At 38.9% G+C, this 16,043-nt stretch overlaps 1 protein-coding gene across 5 annotated transcripts in view; it reads right to left on the bottom strand.

Annotated features, from left to right (window-relative positions):
* Positions 1–16,043, bottom strand: part of gab1 (GRB2-associated binding protein 1) — an 80,281-nt gene that overhangs the window by 19,813 nt on the left and 44,425 nt on the right. For all 5 annotated transcript variants that reach the window (XM_066718406.1, XM_066718409.1, XM_066718405.1 and 2 more), the window contains exon 2: positions 1,106–1,400. In XM_066718406.1, the coding sequence (XP_066574503.1) occupies positions 1,106–1,400 (295 nt within the window). The remainder of the gene's footprint in view (positions 1–1,105; positions 1,401–16,043) is intronic.

Below are 16,043 nucleotides of genomic sequence, written 5' to 3'. Positions count from 1 at the left end.
ATCAAAATATAATACAACAGCTCTTGGATCATGAGGTTTTATCATATTTCCTTTTTGTTTATTTATTTTCGGCATCATTTCCCTATCTAAGATTAAAGGTGAAAGATGTGAAATGTGATAAATACACTGGATTTTATCGGTCAAGTCTTAGTTTTTCCATCCTTATTATAATTTGATACTGGAGGGGACTTTATTGGGATTCCAGGGTTTGTGCTCTCGGCTGACTGGAGTGAACCAGTTCATACCGTGGCATGGTTTATCCAGCCAACAGGGGCAGACGAAGACTGGCACGGCCACAAAACAAACAATGTGTTCAGCAGAAGAAAGACATTTCTCATAAGGAGGCAGTGTTTACCAGCATGTTTCCCAAACACGACACTGAACATCACTTGACTACCGGAACCATTAGTCCATTTGCCACTATTTTGTCATTTATGGAGATTTCACTTTTTTTTTCGGCCTTTGGAGGAGAGGGAGAGCAGTGTTCACAGGGAATGCTGGCAGCAGGTCAAAATAAGAGGTTCTTCTCATGACAGTGCAAGCCCTCATTAATCCTTTACAACATTCAGCCCCGGTCTGTACTCAGGAAGTACTGAGGAAGTGCTCAATTGGGCCAGATAGTGAGGTGGTTCATAACATAAATGGAGTTTGAATCCAGTTATTAAGAAGAGGATGCCAGTAGCACATGTGCTCTAAATTCATCTAGCCATGTGTGGGATTCAGAGATGCCCTTTTCTCCGATACAGTTCAATACATCTTCATTTTTATTCACTTGAGCTGTCCTTCCCATGACAAAAACCCATCACTCAACCGGAGCTAAGTAAGACAGTGTTTACAGGTCCTGAAAGCTGAGCACAGTACATTACACTCATAGGTGCTTTGCAGCGTCAACAGTAAACAAAGCCTTCATTATACTATACATAAACCTTTGCTTATGCAGTGTGCAAGATCGATTGGCTTTGTCGAATTAGTAACCGCAAACCCCAGGGCTGTCTGTGAGCCCACATGACAGCATGGGCACTGAATCTAAAAGGATGCTGGTCAAGAGAGGTCAGAGGGCAAATCTCAACAGATTCTTCACAGCAGCCGAGTGCAGGTTATTTACCTTCATCAGTAGGGTTGAACCCACAGATGTCACATATACACCTGACCCAGTTATTCATCTCCTCCTCTGTGTCCGCGACCAAGTAGAAGACCCGGTCGATGGTCTTGATGTCGAAAATGAAGCTGTGCTCGAGGTCCTTCTTGTTGAACGTCAGTCCGGCGTCCACTTGCTCGCACAGGTTCAGGTCAATGACGCGTATGGGTTTCTTGGTGTGGTCATTTTTGTAGTACTCCAGCACATCTGGATCCCCAGTGAGACGGCCACTGCGAAGAACAAACCACCTTTTCTTCCATGCCTGCAGAGAGGAGCGAGAAGAGAAGGGGAAAAAAACAAAAACAAAGTTAAAGGTTAGAAATTGCCACAGTCAAAACTGAACTCTCTCACCCTCTGCCATTTGAAGCCCATTTACTGAAATCAATTAATTGGTTTTAACTTGGCCCACTTTATTGTTTTAATAATGCAGTCCCTAATGCTCTCTGTTTTAAAAAAAAAAAAAAAAAAAAAAAAAAAAAAACAGGCTTTACACACTGCAACAAACAGCTGCCACAAACTAACATCATTCACAAACATATTTAGCCTCACAGCACACCTAGCTTTAAACAAATCTTTAAATAAAATGGCTATAATTCAAATGTAAAGCAAAGAGCGTGGATCTTTAAAACAGAATGTAGCCTAGTACAATTTATCACCAGGTTAGCTTCAACTGTTGCTAACTTTTCAGATCTTGATGAGTATTCAATATTTTAAGTCAAATGCACATCATTTTCAAGATGCCGGCTTGTGCTTGTGGAGTTTTCAAGGCTGCTGTCCATCAAGAATTACCTATAGTGGTCTAATGCCAAGCCCTGACACAATGAACATGTCGTTCCCCCAGCAGCTGTCAGATATATCAGGCATACAGCCACCTTATGGACACAACGCCTGCTCAATTGCAAGCTGTCTTCTTAAATGTAACAGTTACATTTGCACAGTTGAATCAACATGTGAGTGCTGTATTGCGACGGTATTAGATCATAAAAACACCACATATCTTTGAAATGACACACATATTGAAGCTTGGAGGAAGTTAGAACAGAAGCTGAAGAAATACTCATATTTAGCACTATGTCAACTATTGTGGCAGGCCATCTTAAAACTAAAAATCTAAAGAAAAGACAAAAAGGCATTAGTCATAATTTTGCACTTTCTGATATAGCATCTCTCAAAACATAAGAGATTAAAGTTTCGATGTACATTAGACCAAACGTTTTCTATCCCACAGATAGCGTATTCTTTGAAAGTCATTGGGTTCAGCTTGTGGAGTGTACACTTAATGACCAGGTGCCAGTAATGCACTCTATGTTTTATATGCGTGGCGGCTTGGAGAACATCCAACTGATATTTATTTTAATATCAACAGCCAGGGTTGTGACTCATTATTTGTTGTTTTGCTGAATCAGATCCATTCACAGCTTTATCACTGGGACTAGGACATCTGATCATTGATAACATCAGTAAGGTAATATTGCTAAGATCAGTATGGAAGATGAAACAAAGGAGTGTGTAGCCCTGGATTTGACCTGCCAGTGTCTGCGGCTTTGTGGTCGACACACCCAGAAGAATTTACAGAAGGACCAGCCTAGTCTGTATTTAAACTGACTCACATAGTTTAACTAGCTTAATTCAGCATTACAGAACTGTATTACCCAATAGGATATTAAGAATGTAAATAGTGGCAACCTTTATATCTGCATTAAGAAAGAAAAAATATGTAACAAATGATCACTTAAGATTTAGCTCTGGACTTCAAGGAATGTGATTTGAAGCATTGTTTTTGGCTAGAGATTTTACCCCGATTAACAATGTGATTTTCTAAAATTATTATTTAGCTTTCTGCTGTTTTTCCATCTGCAGGACCCCTTTGTTAGCGAGCCAACATTAGCTCAGAGAGCATCGCTCCATCCCGTCAACAAAGGAGAGCCGAACCAACTGAAATAAACATCCACAGGAACAGCTCCCTGTGGCCAATGAAAACAGGGCTGTTTTGCAGTCTCAGACTCGATATGGCGTGGCACAGAGCAGGAGAGACTCAACAACAGCGACTCCCAACATTCCTGACAGAGAGAGGAATGCATTTCATGGGAGAAGTCTTAAAAGAGAAGCATTCCCACAAAAATACAGCCTGCCAATCACCCTAGAAGACATAAACGTTGTCATTTCTGAAGAATCTGTCTGGACAGCAACAAGAAAAAAGAAGCCATGGACACAGAACCAAAACGGTATTACTGATTTCTTTGTTAAGGCTTTTAAGGTATCAAAGATCTCAAACAGACCATCAAAACCACTTGTTTAGCTTCAGTTTCTTTAATTACAGACAAATAAGAAATTAAATATTGCACAGATTATAATAAGCAGTCTGGCTTCCCACTTCAATACAGCATTACATTTGAAAGGTACAACTTGTGCATCCACAGTACTGTGCAAGGCCTGTCAGAGAAAGACAGCACTAGAACAATAGTCTGAACATAACGCACTACACGATCTCTCCACACTGCACTGGATGACCTCCATGCAAATGCATTAGTATTGCCCTGTACCTCCATTGTAACAACAACAAAAAGAGTGGGGGGGCACTGCTCCAGTACATGACAAAGCAATTTCGGTTTAGATATCCTTGGGGACAAAGAGCTCGGGTTACTTTGGGCTCTCCCTTTACTTTTTAAGAGGCCAGGTTTAAATGGCCAGTGCTGCTCTGAACAGCTGCTTTAAATTAGGTTCAGCAAAAGGCAGCGTGCCACACAGACGACTCAGTTCGGAGAGACTCGACACGCTTCTTCTGCTCAGCATGTCAACATCCAATGCATGTAGTCGACCAACAGGTTGCGACATACTTTTTTTTTTTTTTTCCTGCTTCACCCTCCAATTACAAAAAACACGGCAAAACCGAAGAATAAATTACTTAAATTTAGGCCAGCATACATTGAGAACTCTGCGCAACAGTTCAGCATGCTGGAGAAGTAACAAACCACCTGACCTCTTTTGCTCGGCTGCTATTCCGAGCAGTGAGTAAACACTGACAACTTGGCCTCGCACTCTGTACCACACTGACCAGTATTCAGCACAGAATGCTAGTACATTTCAAAATGATCCCTATGGACCAGTGTGTGTGTCGAAGGCATAACTGAATATCTGAAGGCAGCAATGCACCGCGGGCAAAGCAAGTACAGCATAGTAGGAGAACAAAATATATGTAAATATATATAACTTGGGAACATGCAGTAATTAATTTTGGAACATGATTTATTGCAAATGTACGGATACTTTTGACACATGGAATATCACTAAGAAATCATGAATAATCTGCTTCATTCAGTTGCTGTTGCCAGCATGTTTACAGATATAGTCATCTACAGGGGATATTTTGATATCCCCTATGCTCCCTTTCCCTTAGCTCTTAACGTTGACTTAACATCTTGTCTGCACTTATCAGCTTTTTTATTCTAGGATGTAAGACCTTATATATTGTTTACTGTACATCTCATATACACTTGTGTAAACTGTGAATTTCTAAAATGTATTCTGCCTTGAATTGCACTGTATTATTGCACTTTGTATTGTGCTTATATTTTGTAAGTTGCCCTGGACAAGGGCATCTGCCAATAAATAAATAATAATAATAATAATAATAATAATACAAAATGTCACAATCCTAGTACATTGTATTATATATAAATACACCAATATATACATTTGATTGGCTGATGGCAGACTTTTCTTTTCTATAGGAACAACTGGTTTTCAATTAAGAAATAACCGTACCTGGCAGACCATCTTTGGCTGTATTCGGGGAAAGGGTTTCGGAGAAGTGGTTTGAATGTTTATATATACGTCTTCTTCTACAACGACTAGCCTACTAGTACATTTCCTTTCCCTACTATGCAAAATCGAATTTGACACAAGCATTCAGTTGTGAAACACTAAAACAGAATACGGTTTGTCATCCCATGAAGAAATGGGCGTCTTCCATTACAATACCCTTCAGTTTAAATATTCAGCTGGGCAACAATAATGTGAAACAAAAACGACACGCAGTCCTAGCCCAACATAATTCGTAAGTAGTGTGTCATGGTTGTCAAAATGCATTTTTGACCTTCAAATGTAAGAAGCTGTGCAGCATGTATGCGTGAAAGTGTTTCTGTTTAGAGACATTTACCATGATCGAGGTCCCATTTTTCCCCACCTCTGGGCCACATAGACTGTATTGAAGTAGACAGCATCTATGTGGCTGAATCTCTACAGTTTGTGCAAAAGCATTCTGCCATTACTGTACATTAACAAAACACTCATAGCTTACTGAAAGGGAATGACAGAATGTTATGCTGAACTGCAATGATGGAAACAGTTTACATAGTGTGTAAAAGTATTATTCAATCCTTTTCAAAACATAGTTGTTAAGCTGTAATCACTTTTAAATAAGGTTTAATGTTATGTAAAAAAAAATAATCATGTTACAATGAGAGGAAAATGCTGAGTTAAGCTAAATTAAAAAAAACATATATCCTACTTTATGACTTTATGATCTGATTAATGGAACAAAAAGTGACATTCAGTACCTGATGTCAGCAGGAGTTTTTTATGGTTATTATTACCTTCAAAGTATCCTGCTGTACAATAAAACCAGCAGATGGATGGCACACAATCATAAGGGCATTCACCTCTAGCACGATTAATGCACCTCCAACCTAAAGTAAATCTAAGCAGTTATCCAGGAGGTAAAAGGCTGGCCATAGAAAAAAGAAGTTCATGTGCAGTGGTTTCTAACCATAAATCAAATACAATTCCATCTCTGATCCTGGTAGGACTGCTAAAAAGTGATGACCGAGTGGCGATTATTAATTATTTTAATTTTTTTTCTTAGCAGATGCCCTTGTCCAGGAGAACTTAGAAAACATAAGCGCAATATTGCAGATGTCAGATCTGATACACCCGAGAACATATGGTTTCACTGTCAAGAAAATGGAAGTTCATAGTTTTCTTTTTTCATTTTTTTGGGAAGAAACAAAGTTGTTTTTCCCAACTTATACACCCGTTACAATCCCTATTCCTAAGTGGGCTGGAGGTATAGCCTTTTGGGAAATGGGAGACCACAAGCTACAGGCATAGCCCTGCACCCTGAGCAGACAGTGATAGTAGACAAACTCTTGGGAGCCCTAGGGGATTCATTCCTGAAGGAAGGTTAACCTAAAATGGTTAAAAAAGAAAAAGCCTTACTTCAAAGGTTACCCAGGACCAGTGATTTCCAGTTGCAAAATCAAAACTGGAATGCGGCAGTATGTTTTTATTTTCTTCTTCCAAGTAAAGAATGCTCTTAGTGTTGCTCTATAGCACCTAGCCTATATCCCACACATAAGTGCTAATGGGGGCTATATGTCAAGCTCCTTCTTCTATAGTAGTGCACCCCCCAATACATTGGAGCTACTATTGTTGAGTCACAGCACTCAAGGTTATCAAGAAAGAGTTATACAGTATTCAGAAGTTCAACCTCATAACACAATTATTGATGTAAACATTGAGAAGTTTTAAACACTAGAACATCTCTCATGTGCAACAGCCTCCTGTTATCAATGATGGTGGGCAGCAGTTTTTATTGATGATGTTTTAGTTTCTGCAAATGGCAAAGCTTGCTTTTCACTAAATAAAGCAAGTTATTGGAAACAGGAAACACTTCTGTAATGACATGGCTGTGACTTTCAATATAATTCCAGTGTTCCCTCGTGATGTATGATGGTGAACTGGAAAAAGCTCAGTCAATAAATCACACAAGGTCTCTTTGGAGTCCTCAAAAACATATCTGCTACTAAATTACTATGGATACCATTACAGTTTGTGAGCCCTTTAATAAATTAAACACTACTACTGTTTACCGCTGAACTGAAAACTGAGACTACTACTGATAACTATCCAGTTTTCAAGATAACCGATTTTTTGGTTCATAATAGAAGCTCTTTTAATTGTATTTTGTTGGTTAGGCTATGTTCCCAGGTTTCTTCTGTAAAAATGATTCACCCAGCAATGATCATTACAATCAGACTGCCATGGTTGCTGTGGAATGTAGTCCTCTGCATTTTTGCAGTGCTGTGGGAGATCCGGACCCCCTTACAGCTTTGTTTAAAGAAACAGCTGAACCTTTATTATGCACTGTATAACGTTAAGTGCTGTGAATATCCTTTTGAATATGTGTATTCTAGGGTAGGGTAGGGTAGGGTAGGGGGTGAAATCAAATTCAACCATCTAAAGAAGCACTGACATTAATATTTAAATGCTTTTTAGCATATGTTCTTGGGCAATTTCATTTAAGTATTTATTTACTATTTTGCAATTTTAGTTTTTTTCGGGGACCCCTCATATTGCTTTCAAGACACTCTACGTAGCAGTAGAAAGTGTTTTAATAATATTACATAAATCTGTCCAGTTTTGTACGTACTAGGAGAGCAAAAGCAAAGCCAATGTTCGGCATGGCACACTGTCAATGTTAAAAATGTCTGTGCAGGATGCACACAGGAGTGATTAACTGTTTTAATCTGCACAGGCAGGAATGGTGTCAGGCCTTTCAGATGAATACAGTTCAACCTGATGAAAAGTAACTGCTGCGGCTACATCGCTGTTTTTAATAACAATCTGGCCACTGTGGGCTGCACACACATGACTGGAAGGCACGGTCTGTGTGTCTAATGGAATCTCACTGACCCCGTTATTTACCATCATCAGAGCTGCAAGGTCTCTCACACACTGAAGAGCAGACTGTACTGAAAGGCAGATTGCAACTAGTCCACCACACCCCAAAGACTGGCAACACAAGGTAGAGGTTGTTAATTATAATAATACAACATTAAATATATTAATTTCTACAGTGATATTTAAAAAAATCTCATTGTGCTGGTCTTACCTTGATCTCTAGACAGACCCAGTGATTGCTAAGTTCCAGCTTGTATTCACAGTGCACAAACACTGAAAAAAATGGCAGCACACAAAATAACCTCCGTTGGTTGCTAGCTTAGGTTGGTCCTTGCCCACCCTAAAGCAGAACACGCCTGAAGTCCAGCTGGACCTCAATGAGAACGTGACCACTGAAAGCTGTGTTTTGGGCATTTGTTGCACTGAACGGGCTCTCTTCGGACAAGATGGGGATCTGAATGCCTGCTGCCGAGGCCCCCAGCGCTGCAGCTGTTACTGATGTCTGGTATGAAGTGTGGAAGGTCCTGCTGGCTGAGCCATGCCAGACAGAGACAGCATTGACCACAGCTCTTGGAAATGCCATCTGAATTGAATCACACTTGCATCAGGACTTCTGGCTGACAATAATAATAATTAAAAAAAAAACAAAAAAAAAAACAGCGTTGCCGATACACTATGAAAAAACAGGGCCAAGGAGCACAAATGGGGAGAGGGGTTACTGCAGGGCACGAGATGGAATACATTCCTCATCTGTGGCCATGCACTACAGAAAAGTCCTTTTGTTTAATTTTAGAAATAAAGTAGAGATTTGCAGCCTCCATCTCTCCCAGCATGCCAGACTGATTCATTAGCGTCAGATGCAAAATATTAAGCCAGAGACGAGCGCTGGACTCCTGCAAAATCTATGCAGATGAAAAGATTTCAGACATCAATGCTTGTTCAGACAGGCTCCCTCATCAAAACTGTTCAACTGGGCATGGTCTTACTAAGCTGAGAAAAAATGCTCGATGATCCACTGATAAACACAGCAGATTCGGGTTCAGAGGTTATTGCATTTATGGTTTTACCCTCTTACTGGCAACACTAATCCAGGATACACTGCATTCCTGTTTGCTAGTCTAACGCAGAATTAAATGATTTGGTGATTTGTACTAATTGCTGCAACACACTTAGTCCTGGAGCATGTTGTTATGTGAAAGGTAACAGCCAAAAAAGAAAAAGAAATGCGATTTGTTCAAATGCAAATGTTTGTGCATTGTGGGATGGAGTGGCATGAGGCTAAGGCTTTGTTTATGTTACATTCACAGATCAGCCTTGATTCTGTGCCAGTTTGGAGTGGATCGGACCATCTTTGACCAGGTCTAGCAAACATCAAAATAACTACATTTTCAACCAAGGAGCTGTTGTTACTAGGATACCAGACGGCTACAGCACAAATGTCACTTTAATAATTTGTAACTGTGAAATGTATCCAATCCTCTATGACAGCTATCACTGTCTGTTCACTTGGCTCAGATGGCTGCATGAGTCAAAGAGGACTGATCACTCAGGTTAGAATACAGAAATTAGATGATATTTAAAGTGGGTTCGGGCAGATCATATAGCAATGATGTCGATCAGGTTGGCTTCTTCCATCTAAATGTGTTGTGTTGACTTGATTTGTTAGCAAAATGTCTGCTAATTCTTTACTGAAAATAGAGCCGGGTCAACGGAAACACTAAATGGTTTATTTACATATTTATATATTTATTGATAAAAAATATTAGATAAGCTGCACAAAATATAGTCTGAAAACTATAGGTTATAACTTCAACTTAAAGTAACAATAATTGGTTAAAATACTTAATAAGTTAGTTCCCCTTGTCTCGGGGTGTAGAGAGTTTATTTGGTTACAGAACAGTGTTGGTCCATGGAAGTTAACTTTGATACTGATGATGGTTCTTGGATAATCACACAAACAGACACAAACACAAATGTAACTATAAAGACTTGAATGGTATACATCATACCACAGGCAGAACATTCTGTGCTAAAATGCGTCAGTCTATTGTTCAGCCACTGATTAAATTAATTTGAAATACACTAAAGGGATTTAGTGGCATCATATTAGTGCTACATGGTCTACTTACATAGTGTGTTGCTCCGAGTTCATGTCAGGTAAAGTTATGGTTATTTACACTTTAGTAGACAGAGATTTTAAGAACAAGTTCCCCATTGTATTTTCAGAAACGGCTGGCTTTCTTAAAGGTGGTTTTGAAATAGTGAGCCTCTTTTGTGTAATTTTCTCTTCTAAATTGTTATTTTCTTCATATTTTTAAAAGAAAGAGATATGTCCCCATCACATTCAAATTCTTTACACTGAAACAGATGTATTTCTGGGGATTTAACAAGCTGCTGTTGACATTTGGAGCACCAGCCCTTTGCAAATTCAGCTGTAATTGTACTCTTTATGTGACCAAATTACAGTAGTTAACCTACATTAACACCCAACTAAAATAAAAACTACCAGTCATTGCAAACAAGAGCAACGTTGATGTAAACAAACAGTACTGGACGATGTAAATAAAACAATATTATGCAAACATGTTAATTGCCGCTTCTATTCGCACTGTACTTAAATGCGCTAAATAAAGAATACAAAAGAGCTGGTTGAAAAAGGGGCGACAATCAAATTCATTAAATCAAATTAGGTTTTTTGCTTTTTTAACTAATTCTAATTCTGATAAAAATAAAATCTTAAAAAAAATAATGTAAATGCAAATGTAGGAATACAGCTCAAATAACCTGAACTAAGGATCTACAACCTAAACACTGTCTTCTATTTAAAAACAGGTGAACTAGTCTGAAATCTCACATTTAATAGCAGGACTGAACTAGATTATCCTGTTGAGGAACTCCACAATATCGTTTGTTTTGTCAGATTGTCCACATGAAACAAGTGGACTGGGCTAGTACTCAGAAGACACCTGCCTGTTGTAGTGAAATCCAAGACACTGCCAGCAGTAGAAACTGCATAGTAATTGGTATTTATAAGTTACTGTAAACAAGGGAGGGAAACGGTAAATCATTCTAAACTTGTTTTGGGGAAACAAAAAACAAAATATATAGCTCAGACTACACCGGCATACCGAAAACGGGATTTAATACAAAAGCTCTGATATCTGTACAGTTTTACATTTGAAGATTAAAGCAATCAGCCTGTTTGGAAAAGGAACAGGAACCAGGGGGAAAACAGTCAAATACATTGGGCACACACGTAACTATTTGGTAAACACAATTCAGGACCATATAATTAGAATGGATGTTATGTTACTTTGTTGTTCCTAAAAATAAATACATATTTTAAACCAAAGGAGCCAAGGGCTGTTTTTCTGCATTTCCATTCACTATTGTGATTTTGATTTTGATGTTAGCTACAGAAACAAACCGAGATCTCTTTAAATACGGACACACTTGACAGTGAGCATAAAAATACATTAAATATGAAATGCACCATTCATGAACTAGAGAAAAGTGCAATTGCATTAGGTTGACACTGTTCGGTATGAAGGCAGATCACTCCATCTAATACAGCTCTGCACACTTTCAGTTGGCATAGTTCAAACTGGAATTTATAGAAGCATCACAGATTTGCAGCAGCTCGTAACGTCTCTTTTTCACAAACTGCAGGGCAATCAGGAGATATTCTCCGACAGGATCATGTACAATGTACTCTCAAGCTGTACAAGTGTATCATAATAGGGGTGACTTACAAACCACATGGGTGACCTAAAGAAACCTGCAGCCAACAGACAGCCTGGGGCAGAAGACACAGGACTTATTATATAGTGTAGACACAGCACAAAGCATGCAAGAATTGATTCAGGCCTGCATGCGAGAGAAAAGCCCTTATTCAGAGCAAGCGGTCAGCACTGACAAGAAGCTCCTTAAGTTAATAATAGAACAGTCTGCCCCTGGATGGCCTGTGCTGTTCTGACCAGGGCTGGCGAGTCCTCACTGACTACAAGCTGCTCATTGCATTACATAATAGTCAGTGTTACAGGCAGGCAAAGAGTTCATTAGACCCTCCATACATCTTGCTGTCTCCATGTCTGTTGTCCCATTAATCATGTTTTGCTGCCCAGATTGTGCTGCAAATGGATGGGGCTGCATGCGTAGGAACATCTTTTACCAGTCTGTGAAATGACAGCCGATAAACTGTGCTATAAATGGATTTGGTAACAGGGCAGATCGAATGTTACATCACATACAGACTGCAACCTACACATCATGGAAGGGGGTTATAAATAGAGGTAAATAAAACGGTGTGACAGTATTGCCCTATTGACTGAGGAGCTTGTTTATTGCCAGAAAAAGTCACTGAACAAATAAAACTTCTCGACTGAAACCTGGTCCTCCAGAAGGCTTGGTTTCTCTACAAAACAGCTGAAGCATTAGGCGATCTAAAACTATTATTCTAGTGAAACAGCTCTGGGTTATAAGAACAATTCATGTCAAACAGAAACACTATTCCTAAAAGGTAAAATTGCACACCCAAAAAGTGTACAACAAACAGAGGACGTCCGTTTTCTTTCTGAACAGTGCATTCATTTCATTCCAAAAACGAATGCTTCTAGCAGGAAAACAAAACATATCTCACCCGTGGTATACCATTACATAAAAAAGTCCCGTTTTTATTCAGAAACCCAAATCAGTTTGTGTCTGGCCGGGCTGCACTGGGTTTACAATTGGCCAGCTGCAATGTCGAACAGTACTCAGGAAACTCAGCCACCGGGTAATATCTGTCATGTATACTGTTCTCACGCTGTTGCGTAACTTGGAGAGCGTTCTGATTTGCGTACTTTATCTGAAGGGAACTCTCAGCGTTACATGTTCAAACACAACCCCAGCCGGGCAGCTCCTCCTCTCTGCGATGGACACACCTGCTGTTTCTCTTCTTCAGAGGGCTGAAAGATGCCAATCAGGAACTCCTACAGCACAGTCGAGCGTGACTGCCAACATTAATGGTTCTCAGTCCCTTAAACCAGGTTTTCCTACTTTCATTTTTCAGCGTTGCCACCCTAATGCTATAATTGTTCATTTGCCTCTGTAAAGCTTTACCGCATTTCTCCTTCACCCATTACTGGCTTTAATGTTTAAATATACCTCTCAAGACCGAAGGCCTACATGAAAGGGTGTTCCCAGCTGTTTAAAAGGAAGTACAAGCTGAGCCCTGGTATCTTTACAAGCTCACAGCTTTCAAGGTTGGTATTTATCTGTGTCATAGCTGAGGACTGAATCATAATGTGTTCTGTTAATATAATAATTTCTCCCCAGGTTGACCACCGATGCTTCCTTTCTGCAAACATTGATTATTGCTATCCATTGTAATAAGATAATGTCTGTTGAATACAAATGTGCAATTAATTCACACTGTTAATTCAACCCATACATTACGAGTGTATTTGAAGAAACAGAGTCCATATAAAATGTAATTTTGTTGTTGTTGTATAGTTCTCTGAAGCAGGAATGAAGTCAATTACTCTCCCGTACTGTTATTATTAATTCGTTACGGATTTAGTGTTGACTTCAAACAGCAGGTGTGTTCCAGGCTGGGGCCGGATTGAAACAACAGAGCAGAATTCCAACAGGAGAAAAGAGCTTCATGGAGGTCCTTAAACAATATCTCACTGTTCACTGATTTCATTCTGTTTCCCTTCTTATTACCATTATTTTATTTTTTGTAGTACAATTAGTTGGGAATGAACAGAAAATATGTTTCAGTGCTTGCTCATGTAATGTTCCGTTATGGAAGTGTACTCAGGGAATCCCAACGAGACATTAGGGTGTGTGAATACTGAATACATCTTTTGATATAAACTTCAGGGTCACACTACAACACAGATGTGGCCAGGCCTTGCTGATGAGATGTCAAATAATAATTCAATGGAAGAAAAACCCAACCCAACAATTTTTTGACCATTTGATAAATATCTTTTTCTTTAAAAAAAAAACACTCAGAAACGACAAGGTTATAATTCTAAGCAAAACAATTGTAGGAATTTACTCTAATTAAATGGCAGCTGTTGAAGGTATTGAAATTAGCAAGACAATTAGCTGGATTAGGCGACAAAATATTTAGCTTAGTTGTAAACAAAACAGAAGGATCAAGGGCTCGCTAAAAATAGAAAATATATTTTTTTTATTTTTTATTTTTTTTATTTTACCAACACCACTTACACAATCGGAGAGATGCACAGAAATGTCAGCACATCCGTTTTGTGGTTACCAAAGCGAGGCCCATCTGGACATGAATGGATCCAAGTCATGTAAAGAAGCACAAGCTTCTTTACGAACAAATATTGTGGTTTCCTAGTGCGCTTTGAATGTGGATCACAGAATTTGCCCTGACAGCATTAGAAATGGTATCCAAACTAACACATCTAGATTTGTCAGGGAGAAGATATACACTTTTCCAGCTGGAACAATAGACCACACACTAAGTACCTCAATCCCTCCCAACCTCCAATGCTCACCTAATGAGCTCTGCTGATGCAAACTTACCAATGCACCCTCGTTCAAGTCTTATTTCAATGATTGTCCCCTTAAATCTGCACATTGCCTCTACAATAGAAACACCAGGCACAGGAAAGTTAGGAAAGAATGACAATCCAGGTGTACTGCATGCAATAATAGGAAAAACTGCTGTGCATAATTTGTGTGTGCGCATATTTGGCAATTTTGAGTTATACACAATATATTTGTGAACTCCATCTCTGAGTGTTCAAGGCTGTGGTTAATTAATTTAACACACTGCATGAAATGTACTGTAGTAGTCAAATGAGTCACCAGTTCTTTCCCTGTTCTGGAATATTCATCCTCTTTTGCTGGAAATCACATGTTTGTACCCTTTCTATCTGCCTGCACATTGTTCTTAACTCCCAAAGAAAGTTAGGATTTGTTTTGTGTACCAACAGTTTGAAACACATTTGTACACTCCTATGACAATACACAGGACTCTTTAAACCATTCTCTTTAAACCATTTCCTCTTTAATCCAGAAGTAATACTGCCTCATTGATGGAAAAATACAAGTGCTGTGGTTCTCCTATTTTCAACCAGACTCAATTCCCAGTGTTTGCAGATATGGAATCTCTCCAGGTTCTCAGGTCTATGGGGGTATGAATGCTGTCCAAGAATTGACCCTTAATTAAAATAATCATGGTGTTAAGCAAAGGGTTAGACAACCCATTAAAACTGTACACCACTTTTGAGGTGTACATGTATAGTGATATCTGGAATCACTTGAACATTTATTAGAAAACATTTCTGTGGTTTCTTTAAAACAACTCTTGAAATCTTATTTTCAGGAAAGTGAAGTAGACTAGATTTTGTACATTGTGCCAATCAGAGCAAGGTTTCAGATGAATGGCACTTGTTGTCATTTTCAAAATAAAACATAAAAAGACAAAAAACAAGAAGGGGGCAGGGGTGAAATGAAATAATTCCCTTGTAAAAGACTAAATCGGATTAAATCTTAATACAAAAGAACTGTTGTGCTGTCTTTGTTTGAGACCCTTCAACTCAAACTTGCAAGACTAATGACACTATTACCAGTTACTATGTTTAGGAATGATTATGATTCACATTCAAAATAAAACAGAAATTGAACAGAGAAATAAAGAGCGTCTCCCTGGTGAGCTGGTAGTACGGAGACTGCTCAGGAACGCTACAGATTAGCACAGTGCTGTATATAACAGGCAACATGAACACAATCAGTCTTCAGAAACCACGTTTAACCTCTTCATCTGTACAGATCTTTAGTGCCCATTTCAAAAACCTGCTGCACTTTGCTATAGCTTCTGGCAGTTGCTGATACTAAAAAAAAAACATATTGGGAAGAAACGATTTTTTAACTTGCATTCAGACATCATTTGATCTAACGGTTTCATAACTAAACTCCAAAGAATCTGAAGGCCTACCTGCTGTAGCCCACTTTTGCAACCTGATCTTCTAACCTGCTCATTATTTCTCTCTAATGGCATTTTTCTGCAGTGTGATTTAACACACCCTTGTACTTTTTTTGGTATTAATTTATTATTGCAGTATTTTAACAAAGGAGCAGTACAGCTTCAACAGACAGCGATTTCTGTGTACACCCAGATCAGAACAACAACTGTATAAAGAATACTAAAAATGCTTTGAAAGCACATTGAAATGAAACATCTAAGGACAGGGTTTTCAAT

The sequence above is a fragment of the Amia ocellicauda genome, chromosome 12 (assembly GCF_036373705.1).
Source record: "Amia ocellicauda isolate fAmiCal2 chromosome 12, fAmiCal2.hap1, whole genome shotgun sequence".
Taxonomy (NCBI): domain Eukaryota; kingdom Metazoa; phylum Chordata; class Actinopteri; order Amiiformes; family Amiidae; genus Amia; species Amia ocellicauda.
This window is presented reverse-complemented; position numbering and strand designations above follow the sequence as displayed.